The 18759-nt window shown below is 40.5% G+C and overlaps 1 protein-coding gene across 3 annotated transcripts in view; it reads left to right on the forward strand.

Annotated features, from left to right (window-relative positions):
* LRP5 (LDL receptor related protein 5) overlaps nucleotides 1-18759 on the forward strand; it is a gene marked incomplete at both ends in the record, with an annotated part of 167511 nt that overhangs the window by 102841 nt on the left and 45911 nt on the right. For all 3 annotated transcript variants that reach the window (XM_079537674.1, XM_079537675.1, XM_079537676.1), the window contains 2 exons: nucleotides 7308-7704; nucleotides 8382-8553. In XM_079537674.1, coding sequence (XP_079393800.1) covers nucleotides 7308-7704; nucleotides 8382-8553 — 569 coding nt within the window. The remainder of the gene's footprint in view (nucleotides 1-7307; nucleotides 7705-8381; nucleotides 8554-18759) is intronic.

Genomic DNA, 18759 nt, shown 5'->3' on the forward strand with positions numbered 1-18759 from the left:
AAAGAGGTGTCAATTTTTTGCTAATTAAAAGTGGGAGCTGGGATTGAGATCTACAGGTTTACATTCTGATTTACCACTGAACATTTCCAACTTCCTGTGCTCTCTCTTTAAAGCACATAGCATTCAGACAGCCAGACCTCAGGGCAGAAGTTAAGACTTGTTTGTTGAACTGTCCTGAGGTCTTTGGATGGAGCCTCTGTACAAGGGCAAATTCTTTGTTTTTTTGGTACAGCAAGAGCCACACAGTTGTGCTGATCTTTGATTCGGGTTACTGTCAATGCAGTTGTAACTGGAAACAATCTCCCTCAGAGTTAGCCACTTCTCTCTTAGCAGTAGCCTTACAAAGCTTTGTGCTTCTGAATGGAATACTGGGTCTGTACAATCTTCAGATGTTTTATAGGCCCTGAACTAGATCAGGGTGTTAATGTGTCTTCTGTGTAATATATGGAAGAAGCATTGCTTATGTTCTAGTCAGCTGTTCTGTGCCGATGATTTTATCACCTGTAGAGTTTAATTAACATTCTGTTCGAGGTCCTTGTTTGTTTGTTTGTGAACGTGTCATAACTGCTTGAAATTGTGGCTCTTTCCTGATTTGAGCAAAGTAACTATTAGGAGTCTGCTACTGAGATAATGGAAGAAACACTGGACAACAGCTTTTCACTACATTGTGCAGGGAGATATGATGTAATTTATGAGTTACGTGAGTGCTCTGGTATTTCCTTTCTTTGTCATAAGTGTTAGTTTTCCTTGTGCCTTCTTACCTTTCAATTCGAGCTCTGTCCAAATGTGGGCACTCAAAACATTCTTTCAAATAAACCTTTCCTGTTTCTGTTTTGTTGGTTGCATAAAATCACTGCGTGCAACTCTCAGTTTTAAACTGATAAACCCCATATGTGTTGCACGCTTCTCCTGGTAGTGTCAAGGAGGAGGGTACGATCCCAGTTTCTCCAAGCTTGGAGCCAGCACCACTCCAGGATGAAACAGTGGTCTTTATTTGCAGATATTCCCAAAGTTTGTTCGATCTCCTTAAATTTTTTTTATGTTCTGCAGAAGTTGAATAGCGAGAGTGGGGTTTGATAGCAGCTTTAAACCTCTCGTAATTTCATTACATCATTCTTCCTGTGGTGTGAAGACTGGCTGTTGCTGAACGTTATGCAAGATGTTGTAATTGTTTTAAATATTGTTGAGATTGTTAAACAGCGTGGCAGCATTTCTTATTTTCGTACATTCCATACGGAATAATGAAGTTTTCCCCCACCCCCTTATTTCAAACAGCTTGTAAAAGAGTTGCCTGCAGTCAAAGCACTTTCTAATGGGCCGCTTTCAAAAAGAGCTGACTGCTTTGTTCCACAAAGAACGAAAAGCTTTACCATTATTGCAGTTTATCTGATTTATTTTTTTCACTCCTCAAATATAGAGATCTCAAAAGTTGCCTTTATATAGACTGGGTGTGGATGCACATGCGTGTACACAGAACTAGGGGAAGAGTCCCACAATGGAGCATTGTTCTGGCCTGATTAGCAGCCAGACAAATGGGAGAGGAATAGCATGGTGTTTTCTGGCATAGATTAGCAGAAGGAACCACTGCAGTCTACATTTGTTTAGATTGTTTAGATTGGGTGAATAAATTGGAGCATTTGTTACTGTATTATAGACGTCTTGTCACTTGTCAAATGTGAAGTGGGCCAAGGGAAGAATAAAAAAGGCTCTTGTCAGGCTGGTGAGATGGCCTGCTTCACTGCTGTCAGCTCTGATTGCAGTTAATTTTGCAAATAGAATGCAGCTGCCATTTTCAGCGCTGAAGCATGAATTTTTAATAGCGAGTGCACAAAACAAGGAAATCAAAGCAAACACTGTACCTAGCATGGGTATTAAAAATAATTGGGTACTGGGAACGGGAGGAAAGCGTCACATGTACAAACAAAAAAGTCTCCTAACCTGCTTCTGTGGGATTTCTTGACTGCAAAGAGAGAATATAGTCTTCAGAAAGTGAGAATAACTGCCTTGCATTTTTCTGTTCTGTTTGTTTTTAAATTGAGATATTGTTAGCATTGGTTTAGCAGAACATTTCATGGGTTTTTATGAGTATCAAACATGCTGAAAATTCCATGGAAGGTTGCAGAATGCTTTTAGTGAATTAAAAAAACCAACAATGTCCTTAAGTAAAACAAAGTTAAAAGTTTTAAACTGGTGAGAGTTGAAACTGAGTCTTTTTAAATGAATGGCAACTCTAGAGTGGCCTCATTCCTTCTGGTGTTCTGTTCTATGGTTTGCATAGAGGACTTTTCATAAACTGTGAATGTTGTAGAACTTGGGGTTGTTTGCATTCTCCCTCATGTACCCTGGAGGGGGGCGAAGAGGAGATTGCGGTGTGATGTTCTACATGACTGTGCTATAATAGCGATTCTCTGGGAATCTCTTGGTTGTGTGGTTACAAGAGTACAGTGAGAGGACATCAGTTTAATCAAATAAATGCTGTAGCACTCTAGCACTAGGTAAACAGCTCACTATAATAATGTGCTAGGCAGGTTCTGGGGTATCTAGCATTACAGCAGACAAGTCACAACGTAACACTTCTGTAGCCTTGAAAACATTCCTACCAACATTAATAATCAAAATGCCTCCATGATGCAGATAAAACTAATGAGCCAGACGAGCGTGTTTGTCCAGGTTTTTGGAAAGAACCAACAATGCTGCTGAGATAAGTTCTCATCTCACAGTACTGTGCTCAGAGCCCGGTGCCAAATTTCACTCCTTTTATACTAGAAATGCGTTAATAGATGAAAATACAGTAATAAAAAGCACTGTAATGTTTGGAGTGCGTTGTAATAAAGGCCAGGATTTTTGCACTCGTCAGAAACTGTCCAGCAGGATGGAATTCTACCAGCTTTTGAAAGGGATGTGAGGGAGGGCGTAACAAGACATAGGGTTCGCATTTCCTCTGTTCACATGCCTTGTAATGTCTAAGGATGTAGATAGTGCCTGTCAAGAGCCTTGCTGTGTAATAATTTGACTTCATTTTAAGCAGTAGCATCTCTCCAACACAAACTGCCGAACAGCCAGAACTTTAAATCAGTCAAGTAGCTCATTCCCTTTATTATTTCTTTTTCCCATAAATGTCAGTTAGAGACATGTTAAAAATTACAAGAATTTTCCAAAAAATGTTCAGTTCAACTACCAACGAGCTGTCCTGTCCCACTTGTCAAGTGGAATTATTGTTATTCTTTTTCTGGTCAGTTGGGTCAACAGAGAAAACAGTCTAGTCCTGAAGCCCCGGATTGCCAAATTGTCTTCTCCATGATTGTTTTCAGCTGTGTATGTCTATGGTGCAGAATATTCCCAAAGCTTGCAGAAAAAGTTTGAATGGCTGGGTGTGTTAGAAACAGGATTGTTCTTTCCCTTTGCTAGGAGGTTATAGTCATGCTGCAATTGCTGATTCAAGCAGTAGTGACTGCTCTGCTCCTGCTTTCCTGGTCAAAATATTATTTTGCATGCAAGTGAATGTGTACATGGAACAGCTAGATGAGATACAGTTGAGTTAGGTTATTACTGCTGTTTTGCTGTTATTTATGGTTTTTAGGAGGATATTAATGATGCCTTACAGCCTGTTGTTTAGCCAGTGCCTGTGGGTATAATCTGGGCCTTAAGTTTTGATCTGCTGATTCCTTCCTCTGGTACATTCAACCCTGACCTTGTTCCCCTTGAACCAAGGTGAAGATGCAATCATTCGTGTGAAGAGGCAAAACGTACGCATTTGATTCTTATCTGTCTGTTCCCATGCAGTGATACCTGTAATGTTGGTCGTCTTAGAAATGCATGTAATGCTGGTAATTGCTGTATTATCAGTTGTATGCATACATTTGGTGCTGTTTAGCTTCACACTGCACATACTTCAATATTAAGATTGTGATTGCAGACGTTAATGTAATGGAGATTAGAAGGTAAGGTGAATATGAAACCAAGTGCTGTGGGCGGCTGAGCAGCTGCAGTGCTGCTCACTTCCTGACACAGTTGAGCTAAAAGTATTTATCCCTACTCTGCTTTTTATGGAACGTTTTGTTGACCAAGTGCATCCCTTTCCATACTTGAGTATCGGGGCCTGAGTTTTTTGCTTGCTTGGGGTTTTAGTTTGACTCCTACCAGTGAAACATTTCAGAAACATGGAAGCAAACTGTAAAACTTTGTTTCACCAGGTATTTTGTTGTTGCTGTTGCTGCTATGCTATTGTAGCTTGCTGTTTGAGTTCTGCAGATGCTCTCTCCAGTGGCTTTTTTCCTTTGGCTGTTAGAGAGTGATCTTAATTTGCATTAGAAAACTATTTTAGAAAACTAAACTATTAGAAAACTAAATTAGAAAATCAAAAATTTTTTTTGTGTTTGTGTTGCCAAATAATATTTATGGATACTTTTTCCTATAAAGAAGCTGTGTAGTGGTGGACCACCTATACTATTTGAGATAATATCCAGGATCCAGGTGATTTCTGCTGCTTCCAACATTGACACATTGTTCTACTTGAACAGGCAAAACAAAATTATCATTTCTAATTACACTGATCAGTTCTGAGTACAAACCCTTATTGCTTTGAAGGTCTGAAAGCAGATTCTTGTCATTATGTTAGGAACTAGCCAGGCTCTTGTGGACCTGTTATCTATCCAGAAATGTCAGCTTAGCCCTGAGGTTACTCTTGCTGAGGTAGTCCTTGAAATATAGAAGAGCTTATCAGACTCTGAAGTTCTTTTATTCCCAGACAGTTTTTTCACACTTGTAACAGCTCTGGTCTTCTGCTTGCTTAAAAAAGGAAATTGTCTTGCATTTGGTAGAGTAGTTGGAGTAGATAGAGTTGTTGGCAGTGTCACCTTTCATTTGTACTGTATTCCATTACAGACAATTGATCATTCAAAGATCTTTTAAGAAGTATGGAGGAAGTGGGAGATATAAGCTATATTTTTTGTTCAACGTGCTGTTTTGTTTTGCTTTTTTAATCAAGTCCAAGCACTTGATTAATTTCCACTGTTTGGATGTCAGTCATCACTTCTAAGCACAATAGAAGATGCCAAGTAGCATCTTAGGGATTTCCATTATTTTTCCTCCTCTTTCCAGGAGATTTATAAAGCTTCTGAAAGAAGAGTAGTTTTACTAGTAGTGCTTTCTAGTAATTGCTGGTACAAGTTGTTCCCTTAACAGAAAGGAATCTTGATGAAAGAAAAACTGTTGCTGCGTTTTCCTCAGGGAGCAAAGGAGAAGAGAAGCCTTAGAAGCTGTCTGGTCACCCTGGGCTGTTCCCTTCTTAAATTGGGCTGCAAGTGACCAGAGGCCTTCCCTGTGCCATCACAAGTGTTCGTGGAGCTCTGCAGTGAACTGATCTGGCTAAAAACTCATTTAGATCAGCTCTTTTGTGTGGTTTGCAGCAATAACCTTGCTGCCGTTGTGCTTGCACATGGGAAGGAGTGATAGTGAAGTGAGAACAAGCAGCCGGCGGTGAGGAGGAGGGCAGTGCCACTTCACTTGGGAAAATTGCTTGGATATTGTTCAGATGCTGCTCTTGTAGACCCTTCTTTTCATTCTATCATATCCTGGCAACCTGAGAACTGTTAAGAGTTTCTGAGATATTACTGGGAGGTGAAACTCTATCTGCTTTTGGATTTGGAAACTGGTACCATCCTGCTCCTGATGGGAATATGGATTTGGTTTTGATGTGCACTTCTTCTGAGTCTCAAACTTCATACATACGCCTAGATGAAATTTTCTTCTAGAAGAGTGTTCTCATGAGGATTTGAGTTTCTGTTCTGCTTAATGGTCTCTAGAAGATGTGTCCCGTGTTGTCTGTTTTCTGTTTTCATTTAATCTGGGCAGTTGGTGGGACCTGGAAGTTACCACCTCTGGCTGATGTTTCCTGTACTGGACAAAATGGAAGTGACTTTTTCTGCTTTCCAGTTCTGGAGTCTTGCTAACATGTAAACGCTTGTCAGTTCCGAAACTGACAGAAAGAAGGAAAAATACATGTATTGCTCTTTATGTGCTGAAGCATGTGGGAAAAATGTCTTCAGCAACCTTATATTTTACTGTGTCCTGGTTTTGTACTGATAGAAAAAACTGCCAGAAAGAAAATACTGAAAACTCTGTTAGTCTTTGAAGTGCGTGTGCTGCAGGTTGTCTTACTGCAGTAAAACTTTGCAGTGGGATGGAGGAGCACAAGAGAGAGAGAAGTATCCTATTGCCTTAGTTTTATGTCAGATTTGACCAGATAAGAAATATTTGCTGTAGCTGTTACTAGCTTTCTTATTGGGCTGTCTGAAACAAATCCTTAATGTAATTTGTTTGTGAAATACTGAATCCTTCTGTTAGTTCAGTTATTTATGATAGTGTTTGTCTGTCAAACAATGCATCTAACATGGTGATACAGCTGGCGGAAAGTTTGGCTAAGCTAGGGAATTCTGTATAATGTTATTAACTATTTGGACATAACCCCGCCAAATTTTTGTTTTGGTCTGTGCTAATGAAAGGAGTGGCATTGTTCTGTGTTTAGCCTTGGCTGTCTTTTGTAACTTCTTCCATTAGCACTTTCTTGATAGAGGAAAAAGTAGTTTTGGGAAACATCCATTATGTGGCTGATATTTAAAAAAAGAAATGAAAATTGTGATCTTACTTGGAGGAATGGTAGAGACACTAGTGGGATTTGATACCAGCAGTCTTTTCGAGAATGGCTTTATGAGTATTGGTTTGGAATCTTTGTTAAACATTGGTTACTACCAACGCTATTTTACCTCCAGAAACAGAGCTGCTAGTGCTGTGCAGTTCTTGTTTTTCCATGGAGAATGTGGTAGGCTGCTGTACAGGCTGGAAATTGGAGCTTGGTGTCTGCAAGCTGCATGTTTGCATGAGTCAAAATACAGTTGATCTGGCTGTTGGTGTGCTCCTTGGGAATTCACTTGCATGTAATTTTTTTATTTGGCTAATGGAGGGCTGCTGCAAATCAACTGACTAGCTAACTGTTTGCATGGATGTCCTTATTTTAGATTGAGAGTGCAGTGTTCCATGTTAGTTTGGAAGGCTGGGAGAAATATGCTGTCATTGTGAAATGAGAGTGCCAGCACAAATAGCTAGTTGAGAAGTGTTTAGGAATAACTCCCTGTTCAGACAAGTCTGTAGTTCAGTGAAAGCTGGATCTCCTTGTTTTGAATGTATCTCTGATTGTAGTGACAGCAGCAATTCACAGACTGCTGTGTTGTGTTAAAGTGTTCACGTTACTGTTGCTAGGGCTTCAACAACAACGAAAAAAGCAATACTATGAATGGTTTTCTCCCCAGGTGCTGAAGAAGTGTTGCTGCTTGCTAGGAGGACTGACTTGAGAAGGATTTCCTTGGACATGCCAGACTTCACTGACATTATTCTGCAGATAGACAATATCAGACATGCAATTGCCATAGACTATGATCCTGTGGAAGGCTACATCTACTGGACTGATGATGATGTCCGGGCAATTCGTCGGGCGTACCTTGATGGCTCTGGAGCACAGACTCTGGTAACCACAGAAATCAACCATCCGGATGGAATTGCTGTGGACTGGGTGGCAAGGAACCTGTACTGGACTGATACTGGAACAGACCGCATTGAAGTGACCCGTTTGAATGGGACATCGAGAAAGATCCTTATATCTGAAAATCTAGATGAACCTCGTGCAATCGTGCTCAATCCTGTGATGGGGTAAGTTTTGTTCTCATTGGTAGCCTTGCAGTAGTAGGCTTTTGGGTCCAGTTTGTGCTCTCTTGAAACTGAGAATCTGCAAATCACAAGATTATGTGTATATTATTTGTCAAATGTTCGTTTTGTTCCAGACATGACATGCTTTCCCTTCTATCACATACATATGCTATGCATGTAGAAGGTGACTGCTAAATACCAGTGTTCTTAAATGAAAATGTGTTGTGTGTTTGGTTGAATCTTATTTTCTCTTATCTTCAGCATTACAGCTGTTAAAGAACGGAGCTGCTGCACGCTTTCAGTACTTTGAGTTAACTGTTAAACTTTAGATTATCATTACTGCTTACGGAATTTACAGATTGGCTGAGGTGTGGGCAGGGGTTAGAGCTGGATGACCGTTGATGTCCAATCCAAGCTATTCTACAATCTAGTCCAATTCCACTCAAGCAGGGACATTTGGAGCAGGGTGCCCAGGACTATATCCAGGCAGCTTTTGAAGATCGTCACAGAGGAGACTCCAAAACCTCCCTGTGCAGAAAGGTTACAGTTCAAGTTGGTTGGTTTATTTGCTGAGTTTGGAAAGCAGAAAGTTAGCAAGTTCTTTCAAAAATAGAATAGATCTTGACACTTTCTGTATTGCAGGTTACATGCATTGACTGTTTCTGCCCTTTTCTTTATAGCTACATGTATTGGACAGACTGGGGTGAAAGTCCAAAGATAGAATGTGCTTATTTGGATGGATCAGAGAGGAGAGTTCTGGTGAATACATCCCTAGGTTGGCCTAACGGCTTGGCACTGGATCTTGAAGAGGACAAACTTTACTGGGGAGATGCAAAAACAGATAAAATTGAGGTAAGAGCTGATCCCACGGGCATTCTTAGAAAACAAGTGCTGTTATTATGTGCAGCTTTGCATCTTGGAATCATTTATCCATTTTTTGAGGAGTCTCTTGTTTTGTTAAATATAATGTTAAAACGAACGAAACGAGACACATTTGAGAAGAGAAGCATGTCTGAGTGTTTTGTTACTTCAGAAAACGTTTGTAAGAGGTGCTGTGTTATGTCAAGAAATACGCAATTAAAAACGCATTGCTGAAAGTATAGTTTGATTGCTTGAAATCTCAGGTTTGATCTGGGGCCTTTGCAACAGATGGGATACACAGGTATAACCTTCTTGACTTTTGCCTTGTCTGTGGTGTTTGGAACTAGCATCTGAAATTGCTGCATGCAAAGACTTGATGCAAGATTTGTACAGGAGAGGGTGGATGTGGAGGCCCTAGAGATCCATACTTCAGGACCTTGATGAGTATGTATTGTCCGGAGATACATGGAAGAAAAGTTGTTTTTGCACTTGGGAGGCCTGAGGTGTTCCAAGAGATGCTTTTTTTCCCATTGTTTTTGCCTTAGTATCCCATAATTAAATCTTAATCTAAAACAGTAATTGTGAAGAATGCTACCACAGATATTAGAGCTACAGGGAACTGAGTCTTGAAGTAGTTTCACTGAGAACAGAAGGTGATAAGTTAAATAACTATAAAATGTAGAATCTAGTTCTGGGGCAAGGCAGTTTGGGCTTCTTCAGGTATCCATGAGATTCTGACGTTTCACTGAATTACTGTTTTTTGTCTGAGAGGTGATCCAGCAATTTGTCGAGCTTGTTAACATTGTGCTGTAGAAGGGGATTGGTCATTTTCATTGACAAGGAATATTGATATACAGCCACTTTATAAATGTCATGTGGATGCATTTGTAAAACTGCTGGAGGTCTGTGTGTAGGAGTAGGCTTACTTACGTTAGTAGGTCTGTTTAGTTTGAGGCAGCTGAGAAGAATGAAAGTGAGGTGTGAGAAAAGAGAGGAAGACATCTCAGGAACCGCTACGCAGACTTTAGTGGCTACGTGATCAGACAACTCATAAAGTGGTTGTCAGCTTTCCACTACTTTCCTATGGCCAGCAGAATGGTCATGATATTAGTCGGGAAATAAGGGTGCTGGAGAGACTATTGGAAAGAGAGGAGGTTTTTTCCAAGAGAAAGTAGAAAAATATGGGTACAGCTGGATGTTGTGAGAAGGCCTGAATAGTTGTGAGCAGTTGCTTAAGATGCTGTTGTGTTCACCTGGTTACTGGCCCCTTTTGCTCCAATTTCTGAGAAAGAAGGAAAAATTGGATGTTGAACCTCAACCTAAATTAGCTATAGTAGTTCATGATTAATCTGAGGGTTTGGATGGCAGCATGAGATATGACCTGAGGTCAGGCAAATTCAAGAATTCGTACTCTGTTATTAGAGCTGTCATACTGACAAATGTTCCTTTTTAATATGTTGTTATAATGCTCTGGGCATCCGGTAGCAATAGGCTCCTTGAGCTATCTGTGGTGTGTTGTTGTTTATCTTTCACAAAGATGCTGGAAAAACAATTGGAATGTTAAAGGTGCTAAATAATTAGCTCTGAGTATTTTAATTTCAAAAGAGAATTCTCCAGGGAATTTGAAACGGCTTCAAAGTAAATTAAGGGGAATAACCTAGTTAATTGAAAGAAATTCATAAATAGAATTGCCAAACCAAAATGTGAGAAAGAAAGAGAGCTTTTTTCCCCCCCTTCTTTCTAAAATAGTAATGAAGTTTTCTTCCTATGGCATGAGCTAGTTTGTTGAGATTGTGTTTTGACTATGCAGTTAAAACAGTCTATTTCTGTGATGATACTTAAAAGCAAGATTGAAATTTCATGCTAGTCCTGTGAAATCAGTTGAGTTTTACCTTATTTGGGGTATGTACAGCATAAATAAATGTTGAGGCCTTTGGTAATGGCTGTGCTCTCTAAAGTTTTTGCCATCTGGAAGAAGGGAATTAAGACTGTCTGCTAGCTTCAGACGTGTAACTTGAATGTTTGGCAGTGGCTTGGTGTGCTGGGCTTGATGACTTCTGATGCAGTCCTCTCCCTCCTTACCTTTCAGGCTGTAGGAAAGAGAACATTCCAGATTCCACCTTTTGTAGCTGGAACTGAAATTGTGCAATTCATTTTGCTGGTTTAAGCTGTCTGTTCAGTCTGTCTTACTTCATTGTAAGACAGTGAAGCCAATGGTACTGTTTGGTTTGGCATCAAAGTTTAGGAAAATCAGAGAAGCCAAAGTAAGGACTTTTTATTCCCTCCGTTTTGCTTATTCTACTTACTTTTTGTGGTTCTCTGCTGCTCGCAAAAATGGAAGAGTAGCTCACTTGGTCTTAGGAACAGAAGATAATCTTACATGAAGCAGATTGTGACATCCCTAGGTTTTGATTGTTGTATATTGTGCAACTCAGTTTTAGTTGTTAGCACAAAGATTTAAATATTTAAATCTCCATGCTTCTAGCAGTGAGTTTACATGTTCTTATATTAAAGCAGGTGTAAACATTCTCATTCTAAATCACTGCTCTCTCTCCCCAGCTTTTTTTTCCTACACTTTTTATCTTCATGCTCAGAATTTACTTTTGCTTGTTATCTTGAGCAGATTCCTTCTGACATTTACAAATACCTGAATAGGACCACTTAAGACATAATGGGGAAAAGTGTCATGGATGCTTGCCTGGGACTCTGACCAGTGCTGCGAAGGGGTGTGTTGTGGTCTGTTCTGGACTGGTACTGTGCAGCTGTGTGAGTTAAAGTGGCACTGGCATGCTATCGGGAGAAGTGAATGTTAAATGTCTAATGCAGAACTTCCATTAGAAAATAAATTTCCAGTTTCCATTTTGGAATGTGAGCCAGACATTTATATTCCGCTCACTTGGGAAAGAACTGCATGACTTAAGTGGTTATTGACATAGCTCAGGTATTGGCTGGTTCCACATCAGTCTCTAGTAAGGCTTACTTTCACTAATCCTCCTTAAAAAATCAAAAAATTGCACTGTGGAAATATTTCAGAATATCTAAGGTTTATCTAATGGATTGTATTTCACATTTCTTATTTATCTTGACGTATTTGCAATCTTATAGTCCTTTCCAGAAGCATTTTGGTGTTTGAGAGCTTCCTTCAGTACCACAGGTTTTCCCAGTAAGCCGTATTTAGCTTTGCCCTGCTAGCCAAGGTACATGTCAAGCCTTGCTGTATGGTATACGAGGTGGGACATTTCCATTTGTACTTTCTATTGAAGTTACTCTTCACTTCAACACTAATTCATTGTTTTCATGTATGCATTCTTTTGCCAAGAGAATTTAAAGGGCTCGCCAGCACAGCTAGTGTGTCTTGGTGGGTTGTTCTGTCTAAGTGTATTGTCTACTGTTTGTTAAAACCAAAAATTAGCTAACTGAAAATCTTCCGGAAGCCTAAGATCTACAGGAGAGGCATAAGGTAAAGGAGAAATTCTCATCCCCACTATTTTCCTCTATCCAGCCAATAGCACCTGTCTCTAAATGTCCCACAGCTTACTGCGTAGAACGTGCAAAGTTGAACGATCTGAAGGCATTATCTCCGCTGCTTTGCAGAATGCACTTACTCTGTCCAAGGGAAAAGTAGTTAAGCCTGATGCCTGTTAATGTGAGAAGTGCCCTGTATAAGCCTGTACAATTTCCTCTAGTTTTCTGAGAAACTACTTGTAGATCAGAATTGTTTTCATTCTATGCTATGTATTCAACTGCCTTCCATTTAGGAAAAACGCATGAATTCAGCCTCTGTGCTTGTTCATTTCTCTGTTCAGTATTCTGCTTTCTCTGATATTTTAGACCTGCAGGAAGGCCTCTTTGTGTCCCAAGTTCTTAAAGAAGTGGCTCAACTTCATACAGCTTGGAAAATTGATAAGCCTGGGGCATCTGTCCTGTTTTTGCTAGACCATGGGTTTGAAATGTACTGTGAATGTCTGGTTATTCCATTGGTTTATTTTGTTGCTTTTTCTGACACTTTTCTTTTTTAACAAGTTGTGACATTACTTCTGCATGCACTCTTCAGCAAATAGAAAAGAAATGCTGCAGAGCTGTTCAGGGTGCCGAGCCGTGTTCTGTACCAGGAGAGTATGTTCTTATTTGTGTGTCTAAAACTTCATGCCGTGAAAACAGCGGTTACTCTTTCCTGACAGAGACCTTCCCATCTGCAGCATTCAGCTGCAATACAAAGGGCCCAGTCACTCCACAAGCAGTTTGTATCCTGAAGAAACCATTTGGCAAGGCTTGTCAGACTTTGCGTGACAGCAGCCTATGGGGCTTTCACTGCAAATTTGGCACCCTGTGGTAACATTGTTCCCAGCTTTTTAAATTTGTGCTTGGTTTGGCAGAGTCCAAGGCAAGGAAAAATATATACTGAGTTTTGAGTCATGTCTGTTGAAATCATGTGTTTGTCCACACAGCTTCGGCTGTGAGTAAGGGGCACAGAGTAATCTAACAGAAATTTGGATTTTACTGACCGAGAAAAGGTACTTTCCAGGAACGAACAGTAGATTAATAAGGATTACAGGGTTCCAGCAGAGAGAGAAGCAAAGGCCCAATGGCATCCACGTGTAGAATTTCCTAATTCTCCTTAAAAAACAATTTTGTGGTTAGCCTTGTTTCCCATGTGTTATTCCTTCAGCATTTGCTTGCAGTGCCTAAGGTGTAATTGCATAATGAGCAATTACGGAATTCTCAGGTGCCGCTTATTATGTATGCGTTTTACTCCAGTTTGTGCAATATTCCTGGAATAAACGTTGTGCAGACTTCTGGCAACTTCCCTTAGTCCTTCTCGCCTCCCCACCTCCCAGCTACTGTCCTTCATTTATCTTTGCAGAAGACTTATAATTAAGTGCAGTAGTTCTTTACAGTTTTATAGGATGTTCACGTCTGAAGTGTGAGTCGGCACCAGCTGTCAATCCTGGAACTCACTTGAAGCATTTTCCGAGATGCAGTTACATGAGCTGTCCTTGAAATTTAAAGAAACCATCTTTATAATTAGTCTGTTGTTAGTAGTGTGCTGCTTAAACACCGTAAGATGTCATTTAGAACAAGCAGCTGCTTAAACTGGAGTAGACTCTGCAGAGTTTTTTCTGCAGAAAGGTTAGCAATCTGGTTTAAAGCTGTGCTTTCTATACAAGTCTGAGTATACTTCACACAGCGCACTTTGTTTTTGAGCCTGTTGGCAAAAAAAAAAAAAAAAAACCAAAATAAAACAATATTTATAGATTAGAAGTTTTAACTGATACATTAGAGTATAAATCTTTGCTTTGGCATTTCCCGTGAAAGGATTGAAAAGATTATGCAGTGTAATTAACCCTATGGGAAATGTTCTGTATTATATTTTTGCACTGGCACCAAGTATGCAGCAGTGTCCAAAGAACAGGTGTATAACTATCTTCCAGGGCTCCAAAGGGGAATAATCTATACTAGTGAGCATGGGACCAAATTGTTAGCAGCTGCCAGACAGTCACTGTGGAACAGATAGGAGGAGTCATTTGAGGAAAGGGCTGTCTTGAAATATCGTCACAAATTTATGGCAGTTTCTGGACTTTAGGACTGATGACAAACTGGTTTTGACTGCTCTTCCCAGTGGGACGTTGCTGGGATGAAGCAAGCTTTCTGGAAGGGAAGGAAGTTGCATCTTTGACTTCAGTGCTGTAGCAATACTAATTTTACAAAATGATATCCAGCCTAGCAGAACAGTAGTGAAAAGAGGATCTGCATCTTTAGGAAGAAGAAAGAAGGCTAGTAGCAAGAGGAAGATTGTCTTCTTTCACCTTCAAGATTCCTCAGTCTGTCTTCTTCTGTTTGTGGTACTGTTTGCACCACCAGCCTCATCACCAGATTTGCAGTCAAGACTCCCTAACCTTCACCTCCCTAGCCTCCACCTCAGCTGAGACTGGCCAGGATTTGTTGGAATCTCAGCTTTGTCTGCTAAAGAATTTTCAAATTTCTGCTTAAATATTTTTGGAATTATCTGTCTTAACTAGCTTTCTACCCAAGAAGTGATGTTATAGTTGATTGAACCTTGTACACACCAGTCTGTAGTTTGGAGCAGAGACTGCTGAGATAAGTGCACTGTAATCTTCAGCAGGTCAGACCCCTGAACAGTTTCAGATCCTAAAACTTTCTGATGAATTTAAACTCTCTGTCTGTGTTAGATATTTGTGAGACAGACTCTGGTTTAGGATTTCCTGGTGTGAGACTGCCTCTTTCTGGTACGCAGAAATATAGTCAGCCTCTACCTGCTAACAGACACATCCTACTAAAAGGGCATAGAGCCTTCTAGCTCCATTCTTCAAAATGCAAGGCTAAGTTGTCCACAAATTGCCTCCTGCTTAATTAGGAATTTCCATGTATTATTACATATTATGCACCGTGTGGAATTTGTTTGCTTTCAAGAGGACTGTTACCAAGAATGGTAGTTGCTGAAGAAAGTGAGATCCCTGTCCACAAATTGAGAGGCTTTAGCTACTGAAATGCAAGTACTGCACCTTTCTGCTCTAAACTTTGTAATGAGGAACTGCTCACGGAGCAGAGATATCCGTGTGAAGGAAGGCACACTCATCACCATGAATTTACTCCTGTTCCCCTTTCAGTGAGTTAGCTGTCAGGTGGCCTTCTATTTGAGTCCTGAGCATAAGAAAGATGTGACAGTATTGAGAGGGAAAATATTTCAGGAATTTGCAACCAGCATTTGGTATTGGTGTGCACCCGAAGTTTGGCCAATTCCACCTGTGTTCAGGTTCTTTTGGACATGTTCATTGTTCACCATTCTACAATAGTCTTGAATAAAACCTTTTCTATATGGGCTGGGATGGGATGGAGTGGGTTCCTCTGCAGGTGAGCGATGACTTAGCCTCAGTTATTCTCGTATGCATGACGTTCTGGCTGCAGTGCAGCAGCCCAGTATTCATAAGGACATAAGGAAAGTGCCCTGGACTGATGTTTTCTCAGCAGCCTGTGTTGCCATGAGTGTGTTCTTAGTTCTTTAAGCTTGATTTCCCATTAAACTTAAGATCAAATTGAAGACCCTAGTTCTTCATGTTCTAGACCCAGCATAATGGAAAGACAGCTTATACGTCTGGGGTGAAGATTGCTATCTGGTGTCCCTTACAACATAAATGGATTTTTCCAAAGTAAAGGCAAATCTGTTTTGCAGTGAAGAAATTTTTTTTCTTAAGTGTTGTGCTGAGCTACTGGGTTAACTTTTTCTCTTCCCTCCTTTTCCCAATTTCCAGGAACTAAAGAAAAACCACCAAAGAGTTCAGTACTGTCTGCTCCAATTGCAAAGTTCATGCTAGTTGACCTCGCGTTCACCTTTGTAAATAACCAGAAATGTTCATCTGCAAAGAAGTGAAGCAAAACCAGCCTTGCAGTGAAACCCCATTCTGAAGGAGCATGGGCTTCGTTTCCCAAGTAGAGAGTACATGAGAAGATGTGGGCTGTGTTAGTCATACCCCCCCAATGCACTAGGAGTGGATTCTCAAATAATTATTTGATTCAAAGAGGACTCTCTGTAGAATGTTCTTGATCAGACCTCTATATGCTAAGTTTGTTATTTTATCCAGCATCCTCAAAGTGAAAATCCGCAAATGCTTGTAAATGCCATTTAAATACTTCTCAGTGTTTCTACAATGGGATCTGTGCTGGTATTATTTCCTTCTACAACTGTTTGATCTATTGCTGAACAATCATAAAAATCTCTAAATCTTGCCCATTTTCCAGGGGTTGTATTGCTTTGTACTACTTCTGTAAAGAGACAGAGAGCATCTAAATTTGGTCTTCGCAGAGTGCTTAGGAATTAATTCTGTATGTGCAGCTTTTGCTATATTTATCAAGAGGAAATCCTGAGGATGTATTTAACTACGATGTTGAAGAACTATTTGAGTTTTCCATACTTCAGGCTCTCTTTTCTTGTAGAAGAATTATTTTGGGCTATCTGCTGTCAAATCACCCTTTATTAGGGAGCGAATTCTGCTTTGCTTCCCTTGCTGGGATTGCTTTCTCTATTTAAAAGACAGATTTTGCATTTAGCTGTATGAAGGCTTCTCTACCTATGAAGCATGGAATTAGGAATGTGTAGGAATGAGAACCCAGTGCATTTGCTGGCTCAGAATAAGTAGTGTCTCTTCTCTCCCTTTTCCAAGAATAATACAGAGCATTGCCATACAGCTCACCTCTGACCTGGGAGGAAGATAAGGAGCTGTTGCCCAGGAGTTGTGACCCCCACAGATATTGCTTTATCCCAGGGTCAGGAGCCATTTGCTTCTGTCTTAGGGATAATTGTGTCAGTATGCACAGTGCACCCCACCAGATGATCAGGTTTATTTGTCACCATGGCTTGGGAACTGACTTTTCACTAGTGTGAAGTCTTTCCCCAGCTATTATTTTTCTGCTGCTATTATGGAAGGAAAGTACCGAAGATGCTTGACCTTTCAGTGTCTGGAATTCTCTTTTCTAGATTTAATCCTTTGAAACGGCTGGGAGGACGCCACACCCTTTCTGCTGTTTATTGACATTAAGGTGTGAGCTTTTCAAAAAAAGAATGCAGTTTAGTGCCACGAACACAAATTTTAACATTATTCTACTTCAACCTCAGTGTTTTGTGTGCGTGCAGCAGTTTGGGTTGTTGGCTTTGGGTTGGTGTTTTTGTTTTTTTTTTTTTCTTTAGAAGAGTTCAGTTTTGATGATAGCACTGCAGAAGATGGTGTTGAAAAGCTCTGCTGATATTGCCTCGCAATAGGGATTGCTCTGCTTTACCTTAATTTCAATGATAGAGGGCTGCTCCTTCTGCTGGTAAATTTCTCCACAGCTTCTTGTCCTCACATCTCCCTTCATCTCTGTTAGACTCTTTTCTTTCAATGTGATTTTTTCTGTAAGTGAAGTTAGCCACTAAAGCTGCTCTTCTTCCATTGCATTACACCAACGAGCCCACAGTGCAGCTGCTGGATGGCAGAAGGCACCACATGCCTGCCTCAGAAGTCCTGGAGCGTTGGGTTGTGAAATGCACGAACCTGGCTGCTGTTAGGAAAAGGGGCCCTGATGCTATGTGGATTTTCATGTTTCTAAAGAATGCATACTAAGAACAGAAACGTGGAACTTGCTTTTTGTGTCACGTCTTACCAAGTTGTGAGCATTGATTTTTAGACTTGCTTCTTCTGGCCCTAACAAGAGAGAAATCTGATGTATGTACGTGACGGCCACCACCAACCTACCCTAGGACTGCCGAGGTTGCTTGCAGCGGTGGGAAATTTTTCTTATAAATGTCTGCAGTGTAGATGAAACCAAAGGTTTTTGTGTCTATTTAGCCTTTCTAAAAATTCTTCTGTGTACTGATGGGATAGCAGTCACTCAAAGGAAGACTTCCTTTGCTGGCTTGATTGACCGGAGTCATTCTGTGGGAAAGGAAGCTAACTTATTCTAAACTGAAGGTGACCCTTGCCTTTTTGTGAGCAATAAAGACATAATAGAAGCCCAGTTAGGGTTCAGTGGAACCCCCACGGCCATCTGCACACTTCATTGGCAGAAGTGGCTTTCACTTGAACTTGCATTTGACAAGTGTTTTCTGTCTCTTTCTCATTCAGAAGGGTCCTTCAAAGCCAAGTAATTGAAATGCTCTCACCCCTCACTCCTTTTCCTCCTTCCCCCAGACTCGCCTAAATTGCAGGGCGTTGGTATTCTGCGTTAATGAGAGAAAATGCGCACGTTTCCAAAGCTTGCACATTTCTCCTTCCCGTAGGGAAGTTTCTGAAAAACTCTTTTCCACACTCTAGCTGCAGCTTCATAAAGGAAAAGTTGAGAAAGTGTTTCTGTTGCCTGTTGCGTTGCTGTTGCTCTCCTCCCTCCCCCTCTTTTTTCATAGCGCTGGACTTTTGAAATGAAACACAAATCAGGTCTCTGGAATAAAAGGTTGTGAGTATGCCTTGTGGCATTTGGAATGAGACTATTCACTGCCTGAATGACTATAAATAGAAAGCTAGGAGCTGTGTATTCCTCAGTTCAGGCTCCCTGCAAAGAAGCGCCCTTCCCAGTAAAGGGTGACTTTTGAAAGAAACCTTGTTCCTTGTGCTGAATTGAATTGCTCCAGGAATTCTTCTTCTCGCAGCTCGCATAAAAGGCGTTAATCTCTAATTTATTTCTCCTTTTAAAGGCAGCGTTCTCCAT

The sequence above is a fragment of the Tetrao urogallus genome (genome assembly GCF_951394365.1).
Source record: "Tetrao urogallus genome assembly, chromosome: 6".
NCBI classification, from domain to species: domain Eukaryota; kingdom Metazoa; phylum Chordata; class Aves; order Galliformes; family Phasianidae; genus Tetrao; species Tetrao urogallus.